The 22,882-nt window shown below is 36.2% G+C and overlaps 1 protein-coding gene across 1 annotated transcript in view; it reads left to right on the top strand.

Annotated features, from left to right (window-relative positions):
* Positions 1-234: 234 nt before the first annotated feature.
* Positions 235-22,882, top strand: part of LOC139731919 (short transient receptor potential channel 1-like) — a 33,395-nt gene continuing 10,747 nt past the window's right edge. The window contains exons 1-10 of the mRNA XM_071642795.1: positions 235-934; positions 5,001-5,215; positions 10,631-10,749; positions 11,610-11,717; positions 16,519-16,675; positions 17,194-17,333; positions 18,489-18,605; positions 19,228-19,415; positions 20,933-21,090; positions 21,350-21,489. Coding sequence (XP_071498896.1) covers positions 717-934; positions 5,001-5,215; positions 10,631-10,749; positions 11,610-11,717; positions 16,519-16,675; positions 17,194-17,333; positions 18,489-18,605; positions 19,228-19,415; positions 20,933-21,090; positions 21,350-21,489 — 1,560 coding nt within the window. The 5' untranslated portion in view covers positions 235-716. The remainder of the gene's footprint in view (positions 935-5,000; positions 5,216-10,630; positions 10,750-11,609; positions 11,718-16,518; positions 16,676-17,193; positions 17,334-18,488; positions 18,606-19,227; positions 19,416-20,932; positions 21,091-21,349; positions 21,490-22,882) is intronic.

The raw sequence follows: 22,882 nt of genomic DNA, 5'->3' as shown, positions 1-22,882 counted from the left end.
AGAAGTAGCTAGGAGATGCTGTAAAGTCAGAGCTAGGCTTTTCGATTACCGCCGTCGTTGTACATTCCATGATAATAATAATGGCAAATATTCCGTGAAATACAACTGTTCCTTCAAAAGAGTCTAATCCGAATATCAAAGGTCAGTTAGCAGAATCTCCTAAACCTTTCTGAATTGACAGAGCGACAGCTCCGTCCATACTACATACCCGCATTTTTTTGTTTACGGCGTGAGCGTTCAAGTTCGCAGACGTGTCTCCACCAATTGAGATTGATATTACTATGTCAAGTTACAAAACTTGATTGCCACATTCTGGAGCATTTGCTTTTAGAAATGGCAGCGATTATCGTGTGACGTATACGGCCTTCGAAATAATAGTCTAACAAGAGGCGTTTGTGGCAAGTGGTCAGTGTCAACCTATGAGCAAGTGTCGAATACCCTTCAAAGTTCGCGGACAATTATACCAATGCCCCCCGCTTAGCGCGTGGGAAATCTTATTTGCTCCTTGAATGAATTCGTTCTACTAAAGGAACGTTTTGTTCTGCAACATTTGACGGAGATTTAGTGCGTCGACCGTTTTTCCTGCCGTATGTGCAAGGACGTATACACGTATTGCAGCCAACATTATTGTAACGAAACTTTGTAACGAAAGCTGGTAATTTTAAGCCATTTTTCGTCTACTTCCGCGTCGAGATAGTTCTTTTGGAGCGGTAGCCATGGTGACCATTGTGATTCAAGATGCGGACGATGATATAACTGAAGTCCAGGGGGAGATGGTAGTCGGGAGGACACCGGAGGTGGCGATCAAGGAGGAGGAGGAGGAGAAGAAGAAGAAAAAGAATAAGGAAGAAAAGAAAATGGCGGAAACTCAGACTAACACGAACTGGAGGAAACATCTCTCCGTCCGGAGACAAGTTGGTATGCCGATGTTTAGGTACGGCAAAGTAACCCGGTGTTTTCATTCATCTTTCTAGTACATGTAGTTATTCTAGTCGTTCCCATCCTTCTCACTTTAATGTGTATCATGTACCGTGACATTAACCAGTACACAGGCATCGAAATAAGCTGTGCCCTTTTGCATGACTTGCTGGTTATTTCAAGTTTGTTGGACAATTTTATTTGGCTGTTAAAGTATTTTTGCCGAACCATCTGGACAATGTTAAAGGCGTCATAATGTGCAAAATCATCCTTACAGTGAGGGATTGTCTTTTTTATTTCATTTTGTATCAAGTTACTCTTGCAACTTTCTATAATGAGTTAAGTATGTTCAACACAATTACATTGAGCATGTGTGTTGAGTGTTTCATAAGTATTTTGTTATGGACACTTTATTCTCGACGTTTGTTCTTGTAGATAGAATAAGAAATCATGCTTGAATCGTAAAGTTGTATGATGATTTGTTTCGCCCGGTTGGTAGAGAAGCCAAAAAAAAAATTATTTGCAAGAAAGCAAGCAAGGCTTTAAGTCCAATCTACAGAACTGGGCCATGAGAATAAAGTGCCTTGCAGTAGGGACACAGCCGCCATCCCAGGTCTCGAACCACGGAACTGGGATTAACAGTCCCTTGCCCTGTCCACTGAGCCACATTAGCCAGATTTATGTCTACATGACTTCTCGTTGGCCTCACCATCTTCTTTTTGAAGAATATTCTTATGCACTATTTCAAGGTCATGTCACCTTTTATCACAGTTAATTACTCTTCTTTCACTCATCCTCACCCTTCATCACACAGAATGACTCTGATGCCTTCACGAACTTTAGTGATCATCAAAAAAATCAATCGAAAATCAAACGAAGACAAAGCAAAACAAAACAAACCATGAACAATAAGACCATATTACAGCCTTGTGCTTGCTATCATCACGTAACACTTTCCTGGGCTGTACTATATTTTCTATATTAAGCAAGCCCCGACATTTTGAATGGTCTTCATGAGCGAGTTTCATTAGACGTAGTTCGAGGATACCCTGTTACGCACCTGGCTATTACGAACTTAGTCATTAATACTTTAACATTTGCTTTGCACTTAAGCTGTGGGACAGAGATTCTGCTCAATGCCTACTCGTACATGAGGCTTTGTATGTGCGTGTGTGTGTGTGTGTGTGTGTGTGTGTGTGTGTGGTGTGTGTGTGTGTGTGTATGGGTGTGTGTGTGTGTGTGTGTGTGTGTGTGTGTGTGTGTGCGTGAGTGTGTGTGTGTGTGGAGGGAGGGGGGGGGTCGATTAACAGTGGCATGCTTCTTTTGCGAAAACACTCCTATTTCTTTCCCAGATATTCATTTGGATGACATCATCGACATCTGGAGTTCACTCTATGTAGTGGCATACATTCCATTAAGCCACTTCGGAACGCAGATTCAGTATATATTCATCCATCAACATGTCAAGTTTCAAAGTCTTTTGAAGAAATGTGTGCATGTATATTTGCGCTCATTATTTGCAGACACTAAGTAGCAGTCCTAACAGAGTATGGAGGTTGAGCAATGTGTTCAACAAAATATATATGTATGCAGGTGTGCACCTATTACCTTTTACACACAGAATATGATTAATTTCTTTTTTGTTCCGGCATTGCAATTTTGAAGAAGAAAAAAATGTTGCTTGTTCTCTGTATTGATACGTGATTAAGAATATATATCACGCCGGGTGTAAACGTAAAAGAAGAAGAAGAAGAAGAAATCAATAGTAGAAACGTGAGGAAATGAGTCTTGGTACGAAAGTCAGTGACAGTATGACATTAACAAAGACCTTCAAGTAATGTCAGGCAGGCTTTGACGACCATATACGTTTCTCTCTTCATATAAATCTCTCTCTCTCTCTCTCTCTCTCCGTATCTGTTTCTATATCTATATCAATACCTGTATCTATATCTATATCTATATCTATATCTGTATCTATATCTATATCTGTATCTATATCTGTATCTTTATCTATATCTATATCTGTATCTATATCTATATCTATATCTATATCTATATCTATATCTATATCTGCATCCATATCTACATCTATATCTACATCTATATCTAGGTCTATATCTATATCTATATCTATATCTATATCTATATCTATATCTATGTATGTATATATGTATGTATGTATGTATCTATATATATGTGTGTGTATATATAAAGAGAGAGAGAGAAAAGGAGAGAGAGAGAAAGAGGAGAGAGGGAGATAAGGAAAGGAAATGGTAGAAAGAAAAGGTAGAGAAGGCTAGGGAGAGAAAAGGGGGCGGATAGTCTTCATTATTTTTTTCAGGGCGGCTGTTCAAACTGCCTTAAATGAAGAGTTTGAAACCCAAAAGTGATAAACGCCATTTTTTTTTTCAGCGAAAAGCCGTCATCCAACAATTCATTCTCTTTAATGATAGTGCACCTGTTACATAACATGAAATACTGTTCAAAATACTAAAATTATCACACATTATAGGCACTGATGTTTTATATTTTCTTTGCTTTTCAGCAGCTTCAGTTTCAGATATCTCAAATGATAAAAATGAATACATCGGTTGTTGTATTTAAACTCTTCAAATATTCAGAGTTTTGCCACATTCGTATCTTGTGATAGCATCACCATTGAGCAAGTTGTGTTAGGGCTTCCACGCGTTTTGGCTCCAAGGTGTGATGAGAGCCTGTTCATCCGGTTAAGATTAGAACAACACCCTCTCGTCACAGCACTGTTACTGATCAATGCCCGACTTTCTTTCGTCTTTTGCAAGATTTAGAAACCTAGTAGGACCCCCCCCCCCAAAAAAAAAGCAATGCACAACAAATTACATATGATCACTGCTCAACCTCTTTAGATGAAAACGAAGGACGTACAATTAGGGTAGACGGACCCACAAGGCATGCATCTGTTCATATTCTTCAAATATTCTGCCAGCAACATGTATATTGGAAGAGAAGAACAAAACAAAAAAGTAAAACGAGCCTCAAAATATACAATCAAGGTGCGCATATTATTTACAACAGTTAAATAGATGTCTGTGTTGCAAAATTCTAGTCCTGTTCGTCAATGCACTTGCGTGTGGCGCTTTGTCATTTTCTTTTTTTTTTTTGCTTTGTGTTTAAACGTCAAGGTCCTATAAATTCTCCGATTGATGTATCTGAGGAATCACGTGTTAATGAAGACAGTGATTTTGCCAATTTTAACACATCCATATTATGAATGATCTGAACAACCGTCATTTTATTCACACATGGGTATCAATCGATTTACAAGATAATACCATCGTTGTGTTAACTTAGTTGAAGATAATTACGTTCATTGTTCATAATTCGATATTTTAAGATGACATATCCTGCACTTTCATAAAAGTTGAATTTCCCACCTTGCTCTAGATGACTTCAGTGAACAGAGTGAAATTAATACAATAGTAAAAGAGTTCATCAAACTGTTATCACAGCCATGGTCTTACAAGTTAAGCAATGAATCGTGACAAATCTTCCAAAGGATCTTCCTTTCGGGACATGAAATGAAAATAAAAAAAGGCAAACATTCGCATCACATTTTTCTTGTCTTAATAATCCTGTAACCATTATATCTCTTAAGTAGTGGAGAGGAAGGGGGAAAAGTTTGTTTTACAAATTGTGAAAGATCAATATGATTTTCGTGGTATTTTTGTGTACAAACCAATGGAAGTGCTGTGAGCATCTGACATCGTAACATTTGCTTGTGTGTTTGCCACAAATATCAATGATGAAAACATTTCACATTATTAATCGGCACAATGTTATATTGTCTTATGTCTGATCTCGATGATTTCGCCAGTTACCCATTTATACACCTGGATCGAGGAGGAATATACGGTAAAACATTAAATTTGTCCAAGGGCGTAAGCGCTTGCGGGATTCGAACTCGGGACTTCCGATTAAAATTCACACTATGCCACGGTGGATAATTCATTCATTCATTCATTCAAATAATACGCTGAGTTGGTACACTTTAATTACGTGTATATATTCATATTTCCTTTCACACCCCTTTATATTGATTCCAGGAGCGTTGAGGTCCGCTATTCGCGAGCGAAGACGAAGCAAGAGGACATGTCGGCGTTCACTCATGAGGAGCGGTTCATGGCCGCCGTCAGGGACGGCGACGTGTCGTTCGTCGAGGAGGCCCTCGACAAGATCCACGAGCGACCACTCAACATCAACTGCGTTGACCGGAACGACCGGACTGCGGTCTCGGTGTCCATTATACGAGGCAATCTCCGTGAGTGACCCTTGATCTGCTAGACCCTTGATCACGTAAAGACCCGTATTGTTGATGTCCTGTCAGGAAAAGGAAATTGTTTTGGAGTCTGAAAGAGATTATGATGTGACGGGTATAAGCCAGTTTACATTTCCACTTTGCGCATGAGCAGAAAAAGGTCATTTGTACAGTCAGGCGTGTTTGTCTTTGAATTCACTGAGATAAGCATCCCTGATGTGATGATTATTCATGTAACCCTTGTATATAGTGCTTACTGGCACATCCACCTGACAGCAAGCCCGGTATTTAGCAATGTTGGTAGTAAGACTTTGTTTATGCATTCAACACGAAACTATGAAATGAATGCCTGTCGAAGTGTCAATTGACAGACCATTCTTGTTACCTGCGCTGTGCAACTTAATTCTTTGTTTGAACGTAAATTCCATAAATTGTGGGCTTGCTTATGCATCATGCTGCTTTGAAAACGAGCGAAGCGCCTAACCAACTGAGAAAAAACGAAATATCTTTTATACCAATGTGACCATCAGCTAACTGTGAGCTGGCTTATTCCCAAGGATGGCTTCCGACAGAGTATCAAGCCCCTCCCCTTTTTCAGGAAATATTGCTGATCCTTGAAAAGTGCACTGGCACCTCGACTGCTCGCAGGCTGCCTCGTTAGAAGTAGACGTTTACCTTAATAATTCTCCCTTTATATTGACACATTATATTATTATTCTCTTGAAATTAAGGAGGCAATTTTGTAGGACTCAATCAGATCATGAAGGATGAATTGTCATCATTGGATTATGGTTGCAGCACTCAAGGTTTATGAATTTCTATTTTGGAATTTCATCTGTCGGAGAGAAGATTCAAGTTGACTGGGGGAAAAGAGGAAAGAGGACTGCAATTTCAAGCCCCTTTTCTCTCATTGTCTTGATTTCGATAAGATAAACAGGTCTGATTTAAACTTCCACATCTAATGAAGACGCACAAGCACAAAAGACAAATAAATAAACAAACAAACAAATAAACAAAACTCCACGATAAAGTACAATAACACACGTAATGATAGTACCAGTATAACAAACACATGGATGCACACATATGGCAATCTGTCACTTTCTTTCTCTCTCTCTCTCTCTCTCTCTCTGTCTCTATAAAAGGAACAAACACTCACACACACACACACACACACACAAATATGTATGTAATATATCGTATATTTACATTTGTACGTGCAGTTCACATTACAAGTGTTTCAATCTTGCCTTGTGTCGTCAACAAAGATTTAACATAGTAACAAACTCAAGGCAGGATATGACGTATAGTCTGTATTCTCGACATACAGCTATATCATATAATGTTATACTGTATAGGGGTATGTTATGTACATACCCATATATGCAACTTTGAGCATCCTATTCCTAGAGCCCGACGTGTTGAATTGCCCTGAAGGTCACCTATATCCGCGAATGACTGACAGCCATCACAGTCTCACATAAAACAGACGTTTATGCAGATGTGTCTATTTTCATTTTTTTAACACTACAATGTGTCTCGTTTCGTCAGATGAGAAACATTATATTCTGCTGTATAGGATGCTAAAAATGCTGGTAGAGCAGCGAACAGTATGCTGTAGTAAGTTATTTGATAGTCACATCCTGTGACGATCAGCAATTCCAAAAGTCAGAGATTTGTCGTTATTGTTGTCGTAGTTGCCCTTTCGCAATGAACCATTTCAATCAGTGATTCTCGAGGCAAGACAATGAAATCATAAAATAATTATCAGATAAAGTCTGCATCAATAATATGAATTTATGTGATGAAATGAAGTAAATGCAGCTTGAACATTGAAAGTGTGATGCATCTAGTAAGACATTATCTCGAGCCTCCGTTTGGTCAATACTAACAGAGTAAACTAAAGCAAACTAGTCACCAGATGGGTGTAGAAAATGTGAAGGTATTATGCGTCAATTAAGGTAAATGTTTAGAGCGTGCTTAAAAATGAGTTTTTATTTGTTTTCTAGGAATACGAATAAGAACATATTCTCGGTATCAGACTTTGATATATCAAATAATCAAATTATTCAGAATTGCGACATACAACAAGAACACCGTAAATAACCCCACTAATGTGACAGCAACATTTTCCAATGTACATTATGATGTTGCCCCTTGAAAATGTTCATGTCAAATAGGTTATATAATATATGATATATATATATATATATATATATATATATATATATATATATATATATATATATAGTGTATGATATATTGTAACATTGTGACGGCGTGATATCTATGTAATTCTGATACGGAACTAGAAAGTCTTACTGGTTCTGCAGGAGGTTCCCTAAAAACTTTCCTGAAATACACTGTACCTTTTCCTCGAAATATTTACCTCTTCATGTCCTGACAAGAGGAAAGAAAAAGGTCTCACTGATATTGGTACTACTTTCGCCTATTTAAATGCATGTAGGCCCTATACGTGTATTATTTCCCTGATAAATCTTAATAATGGAATACTACGACATTAATGTGTGTAGCACATCGGCAGCCCTGCTGCATATAAATCTCATGAGCTATTGCAATGCATGTAATACTTGTGTTATTTCCGTGATAAATCTTCATTATTGGCGTACTCCCGACATCGTTGATGCGTGAATCATGTTCATGTTGGGAGCCCGTTATACTCTGCGAACACATAAATGTAACGATGAAATAAGATAACATGAAATGATATATAGGATACTACCAGCGTCTTTAAAATGGATACATTAAACTTGAATTGAACTTGAACTTTACTCTGTTTCATAAAAATAAAACCCACAACTTTTGTACGTATCAGAAGACGGTGACGAGTATACAAACATGCAATACATAAGAACTATAAAAAAAAAAGAAAAACATGGAAGCTGGAGAAGACCATGCAGGGGTCTTGTCGGGGTAGTTCTTAGCAAAAAGAAGAAGGTAAAGCAATATTGCTGTACGGTCACAACGAAAAACAGATGAAAATATTACAAAAACAGATACAAACGAATACATTTTTAGTTATAGAATTTTGTGATAGTGAATATCTTAACCCACTGAGAAAAAAAAATCACAACATATTTACAATTACCACATGTCCCAATAAAAAGAAAATCTAACCATCTGACAAATATCTTTTGAGATTCTTTCTTTAAGATATCAGTAATGGGAACATTTGTAACTGTATCTGGTAAAGAATTCAGTAGTAAGGGTCCAGTATATCCGAGTGTGTGCATTATGTGCTTCCCATCTCCTTTAAACAAATACTATCTATAACTATGAATCTGATCATTAGATATAAATACTGTAAACCAGAAATCATCTCAGGTAACAAATTCATTTTATACTTAAACATATACATAAGAATATTAAACTTATTAAATTCATTATATTCAAAACATTCATCTTTAGGAACAAAGTCATTGAAGGCGCTTTATGATGAGAATTTGTGCAATATCGAATCGCTTTTTTTAGAAGGATGAAAAAGAGATGAAATTTAAAATGTTATATTATAAAGTCGAACTCTCATTTGTAAAATACTTTGTAGTCTGTTAATTACTCCAATATTTCTCGAAATTCTCTTCTTTGTCATGACTATGTGTTTTTCCAGTTCAAATTACAGTCAATATAAAACTCTAGAAATTATGTACCTTCTACTCCAGACAGTTTTACATCATTTATTTTTGCATCACAAAATTCAAATTCTAAAATATTTGTGTTATACTGCTACGAAAATATGTATAGTTTGATTTTATCAATGTTTACAATCAATCTTTTATCACCAAACCACTTTGACAATTTGAATAAATCATTACTGAAATTTTGTATCAACTCGTATAAATCAAAATGAGAAATCAATAAAAAGTAAAATCATGGGCACATACAATGAATCTAACCATCGGTGAAATATTACACATATCACTTCTGAACTTGTAGAAACAACAATGACCCTAACATAGATCCCTGGGGAACTCCACGAAGCGTATCACGTGTATCTGATAACCTATCTTCATTATACATAGTGTGACTTGTGTCCTATTATTCAAATAACTTCTGAACCACTTTAACAATCGAAGACCTCCAATACTATAACAATCGAGCTTTTTGATTGATATTTCATTAATAAACTAATCAAAAGCTTTGAGCAAATCGAGACAAAAACACGAACAACATACAAAATATCATCTATTGAACTCAGAATTCTGTTCTGGAGATCTAACAAGGGCTATTTCAGTTGAAAAACTAGTGTGAAATTCATATTGAGAATCACATAGAATATTGATATCTGACAAATATAGGCCTACATATAATCGGATGTATATTATACTAAATTTTCAAGGATTTTTGAGATATGTTAATATTGATATTAGTCGGTTTCTTTTAAATGTAATACTTATTTTCTTTTTTTTTGTGTGTGGAAAGATTGGAATTACTGTAGCAACTTTCAATAATACCAGAACGATTCCTGTTATCAATGACAAATCAAATGTATGAGTTCAAGGCTTTCACGATGAATAAAATCCGTAAGCAATCACTATGTGTCAGCTGGATATTGTCTCGAATGTTATGTTTGGAATTGTGTTAAACATAGCCATAATCGTGCCATTTTGTGGCACTGATGCAATCTAAGATCTCGTTCAACAATTAATAGTGAACCCCTTTCGCATTGGACGTTGATAGAACGGTTTCGCGAGGAGAGATATTCATAATACTAAAGACAGCAACATATCATACATTCATATTACTGTCATATCAAGCACCGCAAACGATTTAAAGGACAAGTCTACCTAAAGAGAAATGTGGATTGAGTGAATGCAGCAATATTAGTAGAACACATTAGTGAAAGTTTGAGGAAAATCAGACGATCTGTTAAAATGTTATGAATTTTTAAAGTATCTGCACAATCACTGCTGGATGAGGAGACTACTAACGTGTGTGATGTCACAGGCGTACAACGATATACGGAAAATATAAAGGGAATTATTTTCACAAAATGTTACTTTCGAAAAAAAATACACATTTCCTCGACTCGTCACTGATGTATGTTAAGGGTAATAATATTTCCCGTTGCCTCCTGAAAGAGGAAAGCCGAGTGTTCTTTTATTTTGTGAGAAAAGTGAAAATATCTTGAATTTCTTTATATTTTTTATATCGTTGTACACATGTGACATCACAAGCTGTAATAGTCTTCTCATTCAGAAGTGGGTACTAGTAATTAGAAACTTCAAAACTTCATAACTTTTAAACGGTTTGTCCAATTTTCCTCAAAGTGTTGCTGATGTGTTCTACTAATATTGCTGCATTTACTCAATCCACATGTCTATGAAGGTGAACTTGTCCTTTAATGATAAAGTTGACGCTCATGAAATTTACCTCGACTAACCTTTGACCTTGTCCCAGTGATCCTGAAGCTCCTACTCAAGCACAATGCCGCCGTGGGGGACTCTCTGCTGCGTGCTGTCGACACGCAGTTCTTCGAAGCCGTGAAACTCATATGCAAACATTCCGAGTCGTATGGGGTAAGATTACACCGGCTTCCTCTTAGTCACCTCCCGATGCAACATTGAAATCGAAAACAATTCTAGATAATATGTTCTAGTTAGCTTTTAAAGATAATAAAATGAATGAATGAATGAATGAATGAATGAATGAATGATTGAATGAATGAATGAATAAGACAAATAAATGAATAAGTGATAAGAAATAATGACATTTGTCGCAACCATTTCAGGTGCAAAAGGGTGCGGCGCTGAAGGAAAGTGAAGGATTTAAAACAGAAATAGAGACGGTTTAGGTGGAGGAATCTTGAATGTGATTATTTTCCATGTCAATCGAGCAGTTATTGAAAACATATATTCTGTTTTCACTATGTCACAAACAAATATATTTGGAATGTAAATGTGAGCAGAAAACAAATAGCGTGGTAACGTGAAGCAAGTTGACAGTATCAACAATGTGTTTGCCAAGAACGAAATACTGATATTTTTCTAATGCTTTCTCATTTTCTCCAGTGATAATGATGATGATCATTAAAAAGAGGATGATTGCATTCATCCGAGTTTAAAACAGTAGTGAAGTAAAGAATATTGGAGGTAAAAGAAAACGTGAAATTGATGGAACGCATCATAAGAGAATGATAACTTGATAGCATGTAAATGTGTGACGGCAATCACACCGACGACGAAAAGACCAGAGAGTGGAATTATGACAGAACGATGAAATAATAGAAAATTAAGTAGCCTTTCAAGCTCTGGAAATATCACTCTGTAATCATTTAATCATATAATACTACTCCATGAACACAAAGGTAAATGCATGCGTAATTTTATATTCTATTTTGTGTTTATGCTGTTGTTTTTGGTGGTCCTTTTTTGGCTAGGATCGGCAGATGGAAGTGATAAACTGCCGGTCTAAAACCGACGATTACCACCCGGAAATAACCCCGATCATTCTGGCGTGCCACCACAACAACTTCGAGATTATTGACGTGAGTATGAGTCTCGAAACATTATCCTCTATATTCGTTTCAGGGAAAAGCACTGAAAAAAAAATGGTACATAGTACTTGGTATATTATGATATACATGTATAATGTATGGCGTTTGGTGTATGGTAGGCATATATATGTGGTACAGACAAACCTGCCTTAGCGGCAACCTGTCTATAAAGGGCCAAGTTTTCGTCTTCCTAGGGTGCCCGCTATAGACAGGTTTGAGACTGTACTTTGTACATGTACATAGCGTGTGATATGTGGTATGTGATATATGATATATGATGTATGATATATTACCCACACTTCACTATAGTATATCAGTGTTTGTATACTACTACAGTATCTTCCTTGTGTAGCTGCATACATGAGGGTATTACATTTTTTTGTTTGTTGGTATGCTCCATAAAGAAATTAACGCGATTTTAACGTGTGTGTATATAGCGTATTTATTGGTGTATATGCACTAATTTGTGTTTGTTTGTTTGTGTATGCAAACTGTCATTGGTGGTAGTAATGATAGAATGAGGTGTAGGAGAGACGTTGACAAAATAATGCAGTGAGTGTACAGTGCACAGTGTTTGTTTGTGTTCTCACTGGTGTGATTACATTTTGGTTCCTGTCTTGAAACTGTAGATATTAAACTGATAGCCAAGAACGTATTCATTAAAGGGTTATTCACTACCAGTTAATAATTAGTCTGAAAAGTATAGAGTAGAATATGAACAAGCAAGATATATAGTGAAAATTTGGTCAAAATGGGATTAAAAGTAAATAAGTTGACATGGAAATTTAAATAGTTTACACTGTGGTGCGTGTGTAAGTGTGTTTTTTTTTTTCACAGAGTTCACATACTAGTAGTAGTAGTATTTTTGTCATGTATACTATGAAGTGATTCACAAGGTTTTCAGAATGATAAAACACTCGAATTTAAAGTTCACACTGCGTTCACAATGTGTTCACACTGTGGTCCACATTGTGTTTCACACTGTGGGACACAGTGTTCTTTCCGACAAGGGAAGCCCAAATATAAATGTGGAATGAGTAAAGGCGGCAGTATTAGTCTCACGCATCGTGGAAAACGTAGTACAAGCGAATCCAAATTTATGAACTTTAAAACTTTCAGTGTCGTCATCGCTGGATGAGGAGACTACTACTTACTACGCTTATGACGTCATTATGGACAACAATATAAAGAAAATATAAAGACAGATCAACAGAATTATTTGCACTTTTCTAGCATAATAAAAGAGCACGTGATTTACCTTCTCTCAGGAAGTAGGTGATAATATGACCCTCTATTATATGTCATTAACAAGTGGCAGGAACGTAACGAAGTGCAGTATAAGTCTCCTTATCCAGCGGCAGTGATGGCACTGAAACTTTACAAATTCAAAACTTTTGAATTGATTGTCTGATATTCCCTACAAGTATTGCTACTTTCACTCAATCAACATCTATATTTGGGCTTTGGTTTCTGTAACACAGCCCTTGATACCTGACGATGAAGGAGTAATAGTCTGATCCATTTGTACGTCCCTCTGAAATAGGAGAAGAGGGATTGCAACTGATTTCTTTCATTAAACAGTACTTAAATGGCTATACCTTGGGCCAATGAGAATATTGTGTCATTGTTGTGCGATTTGGCGGACAATCTATATCATTCTGTCTATCGTCCTTGGTATTGTTATTGAACCATTATAATTTTGATCATAACAAAGAAGGATAGCTTAGCAAATCCATTCATTATTACAGTTAATCAGCGAAAGAAGGCAAGAGAAATGGGGGAGGGGATCCACGGAAGTGGTTGACTCTGCCTGACACAGCTATTACAATAAAATTGGTAAAAACCCACTTATAACCAAACCTCACCGTAGCTTTCATTGTTTTAGGGGACACTTTAGCCCCGTTTAGCGGTCGATTCAATCTCCAGGACAAGACCTCTGTGCTATTGATCTTTCTCGAGAAAGCTTCGAGTAGAAAGCTAACAAAGTAACAAGCTCAGAGCTCAATCGACAAACACGTCCCGCCAAAAAGTCGAGAGGTTGACCAGGTCAAGAAAGGTACACGCCCTGGTACCATGTCCATCAGCGATTTTTTCCCTGTCTGTAATGTAAGCTCACAAGATTTTAAAGTAATGCGAGGGTCTTTTGTTGAAACATACCCAGGCTTAAAAGCTCAGAAGGATTGTGGGAAATCTCTCAAACGATTTTACTTAGTACCTTTCATGCTAAGCTTAGCACCCCCCACAACAATTGTTATTCAGGCATGATGCTCGTTATGCAGTGACCTGTAGTTCCAAGAATGAAGAGAATTTGTTTCTTCACTCTAGCTTTGACGAACAATTTGATACTTACTTCGTGCTAACAACTCAGAAGGCTGTTTCAACAACATAAAGTACTTAGAGCGAAAACATTATCGCTTATCAACAATAAACTTATGTTAAGACGCTTTATGTACAAATAAATGATCACAGTTTGAATACACCTGCATAAATCGTGACTCATCATCGGTTAAGACTTGTCCAGAGATTACAATTCCTCTTTTTTAAGAGCAGTTCTCCTTGGAAAGATCATCACAGATTCGCAAAACGCATAAATCTCTTTTTCTTTTTACTTTGCCTCAACAAAAACATATAAAGATGAGTATTACTGTATAACAATGTAAAAAAAAGAAAAAGATGTTTACGATAGTGTGTCCCGGTATCATTTTTTTAAAAACCACTCAATTCTATCCATATTACACAATCAAAGTGAAAAAGTGAAAAAAAACTATTGTGCTGTGTACCATTAGGATGGAGCATTCTCGATCAGGTAGAGTAGATGGGCTTAAATTGATGCCGGAACACGCTATCATAAACATTTTGGGGTCTTTTGTGCATAAAATGAAAGCAAAGAAAGAAATAAATGATTTTTGTTTTTTGTTTTTGACATTGCTATACACTCATCTTTATTTGTTGTTGTTGAGGTAAAATAAAAAGAAAAAGAGACATGCATTTTGCGAATCTTTGATGACCTTTCCAAAAAATCTTTAATTGTAATTTTTGTTTGACTGGTATCACCATGACGTAAGGTGTCACGTGCTTCATCGGGGGTGCAGTTGTTTTATGATGTCATGGCTATATTTATATCTACGCAAGATTCAACGGTCAAGCATTAGCATGACCCCTTGTAAATCAAGACAAGTGTTTGCATACTATGCTACGGGAATGACGCTAATGACGATGCGTGATGATCTAGAGAGAGAGAGGAAAAAAAATCAAGTATCTATAGTGTTCAATGTTATACGGAGACTGAAATCGTCATGGATATTTGCTTCAATTCTTTAGCGTTATTTTTTGTTTGCCTTCTTCTTAAACAACATTAACACTTGCATGATTTTATATACGAGGAAAACATCATGATGTATAATGACACACTCAATAGTGCATGAAATAGCAGTAGATTAATGCGTATATTGCAAATGATCTAAATGCGTCGCGCTCAGAAATGTTTATAATTAAATAGACCATGGAGCAACATTGTTTTTATCTTTATTTCTATTTTTTTTTTAATTGGGAACACTTTTAAAAAGATACCAGGTCTCTACTTGGAAAATTGTTCCAGTTCTTGATAAAATTTTGAGTTCACGTAAATAGTCTATAGACAGAGCATGCAACGTAGTGAATGTGTGCGATTTTGTCATCCCATTGTACCTCCCTCTTCCTACTCCAGGATTTTAGCAAGTTATTATCATTCCTGTTTTAAAGTAGAGGCTTCAGTAGAACATTACGTGGTGAATACATTAGAAAGTGTGTCACATTCTCTACATCACAAGAATCGCCGAAGACCAGGCTAAAATATGGGATATGAGTGCCAACCAGCCTGGGCTCAAACGGAATAACGCGCATCTATGTCAGTATATCGGGCAGTCAAAATCATGTGCATGTACATGTGAAAATTCCCTATCATCTCACTGAAAAAAGAAAGAGAATGTCATGAGAATAAAGAAACAGATAGGGCAAAGCATGATGCTTTGCGAACTGTCAATAGTTTCATGTGTAATCGTTACCACATTTTGTAATCTTTACTGCGCCTCGCCGTTATGAAATTTCACGCGTAGAGAAGGGTATTAATACTCAAGTGTCATACAGGACATTGGAATCAGTAGTTTATGATATAGGTTTATGGCAATCTCTGTATCAAAATGATACCCGAAATGGTATCCACTGAGAGCATATAATGTGTAGAACTTTGGGTATGAAAGGGTACCGTTATTTTATGGCATCCCCCCTCCAGTAATGTTTCTCTATTTCCTTTAGGAATGCAAAAAAAATGCAACTGAATTATGCGTGACATCCAAAATATTTCAAGCCAAACTGCCTCAGTTCAAATTTAAGCCATCTATCTATACCATGTAGTGAGTGAATATTCATGCATGGGTTTATTAATTTTCTGGTATATGCTCTAATCCAGCGTGATCTAAACACTCGCTTGATTTCTCGGCCATACGGTCTGTCTTGTTATTAAAGCGACAATGAGGTACATGTTGTAGTTTTAAAATTATGGCTGCCGCTTGAAACAAAACAGAAGAACAAATTATAAAAAAGTGAAAGGAATGTTGCATTCAAAACCCCAACTGTGTATAGAACTATTTGAGCTACGATCTGGGACTTAAAATAGGGCGCATGGCAGATGCGTTTCAAATAGATGTTTCTTTTTTAGATGATTGTTGTTGTTGTTATTGGCATGGATTTCAGACCAAAAAAAAAAAAAAAATAAATAAATAAATGGCTGTCGTTTCTCTCTTAATCACCGCAGATCCTTCTAAAGTACGGCGCTCTAGTGCCGAGTCCCGACTCCTCGGATTCGGAGCGAACGGCGAAACACACGCTGCAGAGATCGGTCGGGACGCTGAACATCTATCGCGCCCTCTCAAGTCAGTTCTACATCTCCAAGACCAGCAAGGACCCGATTGGTCAGTTTCAGAGACTTCACATTAGTTTTCTTTCCATTATATTAGTTCCTTATTCATTTGACCTTCCAAAACCACGATCCAAAAAGTGTAGGTTAGCACTTGCTTATGCTATCTCGTAGACACGCAGTATGATACAACCAATTTATGTATGAAGAATTACGCAGAGTATGGTACTTATTCCTGAATTTCGTATTGTTGAGAATGGTACCATTATACTGTGTAATAAATGACCTATGAGAGTAATACCTCCATAATTATGAACTATATGCCATGAAAATAACTTAATAATTTATTAAGGTGCGAATTTTCTTCAATTTGTCTCCATCTACACATAAAATTTGTACAATCGAAACTGCTGATCTGTAATTTAACAAACATGTCGAACAAAAGGAACCAGTTGGACTCGAAACTGTCATCTTTCTTGTGCCATCATTAATCATTAAATATTCTCATGCACGAACATTCCCGCAATGATTTGGTTATGAATGATGCGGATTTTATTTCTTATTTCTTTATAGGTGATGCTTTTCACCTGTGTCACCGCCTTCGTGAGATGAGTGGCCAGGAGTATGAGTTCAGGTCCGAGTACCTCGAGCTCGCCGACTCGGTGGAGGAATACGCCGCCGATCTGCTCGGTCAGGCCCGGGACTCCACGGAAGTAAGTTTCCCTTCCAGTGGGCTACGCTTATCTCTCTCCCTTCCTCTCTTTCTCTCTCTCCCTTTAAACACAATGTTCTATTCATCTATCGATCTGCCTATTTATACATTTATCCGACAATTTATCCAATTACATTTTATCTATATTTGAAGAGTTTGTTCGCAAAAACCGATAAGTCCATGTTTGCCAAAATGAAGATATTTGCGATTACAGGTTAAGAAAAATAAAGAGAATAATAAGAACATTTTTGCTTCTTTTGGCCATAACTTCAAAAATGTACCTTTATATGTAGTGACCAATATATCATTTAAAAGGTATTATTTTGTACTTTATGACAGAGACCGTACTTCAAAATCTTCAAAAATGAACTTATCGGTTTTTGCGAACAAACCGGCCTTCATATATTTCTATTTACTTATCTTTTTCTACAGTAGATGAATCTGTTCAAACGTCTTTATAGTTGTATATATCTGTATATAACAGCTCTTGATTTTTGTATGTGTGTTGTTTATGTGTGGTCATTTTAAGAAGACTAGATCACTTCTTCCATTTCCCTTAAACAATGTTAAAAGACACCTTTGACGTTAAGGTGACAAGGCCTGAGTTCATTCATTGTTTGCGCGGACCTGTTGTTCCGACTTTGAAATCTTTTGGGAATTACCGCATCTGTCGTGTCTGTAGAGCAACGAGCTAAAAAAAAAAGAATAAATTAATAACAGAGGAGAAGACATACACATTGTACCGCTCTCCCTATTGTGAATGCAGAAAAAGTAAATAAAAAGATATAATAGGTTTATCGAAATGATTATAATCCATATGCATGGTGAGTGTAATCCAAAAAAAAAATATATATATATATAAAGATGAGGGTACTTTAAAATGTGTAAAACAAATTATATGATTTTGGTTTTCCAAGTTTACCCCTTTTTATGATTTTGTCGAAATGAGTTGGGCTTTCCCCTGCGACAGCTTCCTGCTGGTGAAAGTAACAAGAAGAAGAGATGAAACTTGCGATACATGATGAAACATATAGAAATATAAGAATATGAAACATATATGAAACATATGAAACCTATGTGACATGAAACATAAGAAACTTATGATGCATGTTGTATGTATTGTATTTTACAAGAATGCATGTCTCTGCATTTTCAGCTGAACAAGGTGATGACCCAGGGTCATAGCAAGGGTAAGAAGAAGCAACGTGAAGGAGGCAACGGGGGAGCAACGCTGGAGAAAGTTTTCATGGCCATCTCGTACACACAGAAAAAGGTAACTACAACAAGATAAAAAAAAGACAATGAAATGTTTATTATTGTCATACCAACGTTCACTGAGCACAAGGATGCTCCAGCATCTGTCCTCTTTCATCATCATCATCTTCTTCTTCTCCTTCATTTTTTCTCCTCTTTTGTTCTTCTCCTCCTCTTCTTTAAACACATTGTATGATATTTCTTTAAAATTGATTAAACACTATAGATTCATGTTACGACAAAGATTTGATCCTGTACAAAAACTGTTATCAAATGCACATTAATCAACGTTATTGTTGTTAATGTCTGTTATTTGGAAGTTTTTCATCGTAGCAAAAGTTAATTTCAGTATACTTAAGAAACCTTTTACCACCTGATGAAATTCTATACTTTTCATCCATATCACATGACTCAATGGCCACCACCATCAATAACCTTATCATCACCATAAACAACAACAATAACATCATCATCATCATCGTCGTCATCATCATCCTCATCATCCTCTTCATCCTCATCATCCTCATCGTCATCATCGTCTTCATCATTTTCATCATCATCATTATCCTCCTCCTCCTCCTCCTTATCATCATCATTGTCATCCTCCTCCTCGATGTCGATGTCGATGTCGCCGTCGACAGTTCGTCGCACACCCGCACTGCCAGCAGCTCCTGATCAAGCGGTTCTTCGGCTCCATGGCCTACACGCGGGACTGGCCCTTCTGGAAGCAGATGATCGTCAGCCTTCTCATCATGATCTCCTACCCGTTCATCTCCATCGCCTACATCTTCGTGCCAGCCGAGAAGATCAACACCTTTGGAGACACTCCGTAAGTGCAATTTCCGCGTTGGAGTATTTCAACTGACAATCACAGACCACGCCCTCTTTTTGTGCATATATAATTATCATGGTCTTTTGATGTGGTGCTATCAAAATATTAGTGTCCTTGCAAATACATTGTGCACACACACACACACAAAGAGCTAAATAAGAGCGAGAGAGGGAGAGAGAGAGAAATTGATCGTTGTTTTCTTGACCCTTTGCGGAAGTTTCAATGATACAAGTCACAAGATCCGTATATTCTATATTCCTAGTGCAGAGTAATATCAAATCCCTTTTTCAAAACAAAATACGGAATAGGGGATATTTGATATTCTTTATTGCTGCCAACTTACCAAGACTGCCTTTGAAACCTTGTTAAATCGTTAACCAACACTAGAATGTAAAGGTAATAATTATGTCCGTACAAGATTTTTCTTTTAATCTATCAGATATTCCATACAGTAATTATCCTTTTTTTGTTATAATTTATTATTATCATTATCATGATTACGAGAGTTTTATATTATCATATTATTATCTTTTGTTGATAGCATCAGTATCAGAGCTATATTGCCAGAACTTCTACTATCTTATCACCATCTTGCTCCTGCACGATTATCACCTCTTCTTAACAAAAATGGATCTTGTGTGGCAGTGAAGCGGTGCTTTGTATGTTTGTGAGAGTTTGTAGCTCTTCCGGTATTCAAAACCCGTTTAAAGGGGAAATCCAGTCCAAAAATAAGTCAGCTTGATAAAAAGAGTAAAATCTTACGATTTCAACGATAAAAATTTGACTGAAATCGGATGAAAAATAAGGAAGTTATGAAATTTTGAAGTTTTGCTAATTTCTGCCAAGACAGTTCTTGTCCAGTGGATATGAATATGCAAATGAGTGAGCTGACCATGTCATAACCTCGCAATTTTCTATTCGTCGTGTACAAAAAAAAAAAAAAAAAAAATGAAAAGTCAATGTTGAAAGTCTGAAACATGATGTTATTCCTGGTTGAATAATTTCAGAATAGTGATCAGTTAGATACATCAGGATTTGAGTCTCGGGCATAATGGCGTTTGAATGAAAAACTGGAAATTTCAAAATTCTATGTACAAACTGTATGGTAAGTTGTGAGGGAATGACATGCTCACTTTGTTATTTGCATAATACTGACCGTTCAAAAACTATTTCCTAAAAAAATAGCGAAACTTCAAAATGTCATAACGTCCCTATTTTTCATCCGATTTCGATAAAAATTTTACCATTGAACTCGTAATATTAAAAGTTTGTATCATTTGTCTTTATGTATTGTATATGACATTCATTTTGTACCTGATGGTTTAAGATAATAAAATTTCTTTGTGAAAAAACAAACAAACACTGGCAGGCATCCAGTGTCATTATATATTTGGCTCCAGATGGGGTCTTGGTTGTTGTGGTGCCAGCATTTCTGCGATCTTTGATACGATAGTATGACAATAATTCTCCCACGTACCCTCTTGACCCATTACCGCTAATTATTCTGTTTATAGATTCATCAAGTTTCTGTTGAGTGTCGGGTCGCGGCTGACGTTTCTCCTCTTTCTGCTCATCGCCACTTCCGTTTCCGGGTCGCTTCCCGACGACCCAATGGAACAGTGGACTCGAATCCCAATCGTTTTGTTGTTTCTCATTCTCGCCTGGCTAGTAGGTGAGTCAACATCTTATAGATATTTGGAGCATGAAAATACAAATTATGAAAACAAAATGGTAGTACACTGAGTCTAAGCAAAAACAGGTTTCAAGAGTTTCAAAGATGAACAAATGCCTTCAAAACACAGAAACGTATTTTTCGTGATTTATATGCCGTGACATTTCACGGAAAAGTAAGAGATAATATTAGAAAAATATAATCAATGCAGAAGTAATACATTTAAAGCTTGTTAAAAATCAATTTTTATACATGACAGGTATGACGTGGTCGGCAATAAAGGTACTCTATCGGCACGGCCTGAAGGAGTTTATTTCCAATGGGCAGAACGTCCTGGAGTTTACCATCATAGCTCTCTTCTATGCCTCGCTCATCCTGTATCTCCTGGCTTATCTTGAGGTGCGTTCATTCAGTCTATGACTAGGTTTATTGCTTATGAATGAATGAATGAATGAATTAATTAATTAATGGATGAATGAATGAATGAATGATTGAATGAATGGGTAAATGAATGAATGGATGAATGAATGAATGAATGAATGAATGAATGAATGGATGAATTTTGTTCTTCGTAGACTTGCATTGTTACCGTCTTCTCTCCTCTCGGTACTGTCTCGCGTCTTATATGTGTGTGAGTAATGTGCGTACGAGTGTGTTGTCCTTGTCATATTTTCTTGGTACACGTGGTTCAGTGAACAGTGTCCAGGCATTAACATTGATATTTTATACACTTTTCTACCGACCTGCGTATCTCAATATAACTACACATACATTTTTTACAAATGATTTAAATAATCTATATCAAATATAATAGCTATAAAAACCCTCGAAATAATATATCATTTACTCATTATTTATCTAGCGATCCACGTCCCACAAGCTTTGCTTTTTAGTGGATCACTATTTTCCATAATCGAATTTATTTTTCGCACGTCCACGAAGTACATTTGTATTATTGTATATATATATATATATATATATATATATATATATAAACATATGTTGTTATATACATGTAATTTATCTCGGATATTACATGAATCTTTTGCAAATGTTCGAACAATATCATTTCATGATATGTATACTTTGTACTATGTTTTGATTTCTGTTGATTGGAAATTTGTACTTTGTTTCTTGATTTTCGTTGAATGGAAATAAACTATGATTGAACTTGAACTTGAACTTGAATGAATGAATGAATGAATGATTGAATGGATGTGAATGAATGAGTGAATGATTGAATGGATATGAATGAATGAATGAATGAATGAATGAATGGATGAATGGATATTAAGGAATGAATGAATGAATGGATGAATGGATATTAATGAATGGATGAATGAATGAATGATTGAATGAATGGGTAAATGAATGAATGGATGAATGGATATGAATGAATGAATGAATGAATGATTGAATGGATGTGAATGAATGAGTGAATGATTGGATGAATGGATATTAAGGAATGAATGAATGGATGAATGGATAGGAATGAATGAATGAATGAATAAATGAATGAATGGATGAATGGATATTAATGAATGGATGAATGAATGAATGAATGAATGAATATGAATAAATGAATGGTTGGATGAATGAATGAATATGAATGAATGAATGAATGAATGAATGAATGAATGAATGAAAGGTAATGAATGAGTGAATGAGTGAATGAATGAATGAATTATTTATTAACTCAGTCACTTGTAACAAATAGTTGCGTGATACATTCATCTCTCAAAATGTTTCCATCATTGACATGATTTGCCAACACAGCAAGACAGCTATAGCA

This window comes from Diadema antillarum, unplaced genomic scaffold, assembly GCF_040938485.1.
Source record: "Diadema antillarum isolate AM-2024a unplaced genomic scaffold, OU_Dant_1.0 seq00000386_RagTag, whole genome shotgun sequence".
Classification (NCBI taxonomy): Eukaryota; Metazoa; Echinodermata; class Echinoidea; order Diadematoida; family Diadematidae; genus Diadema; species Diadema antillarum.
The sequence above is the reverse complement of the archived record's forward strand: the minus strand, read 5'-3'. Positions and strand labels throughout refer to the sequence as shown.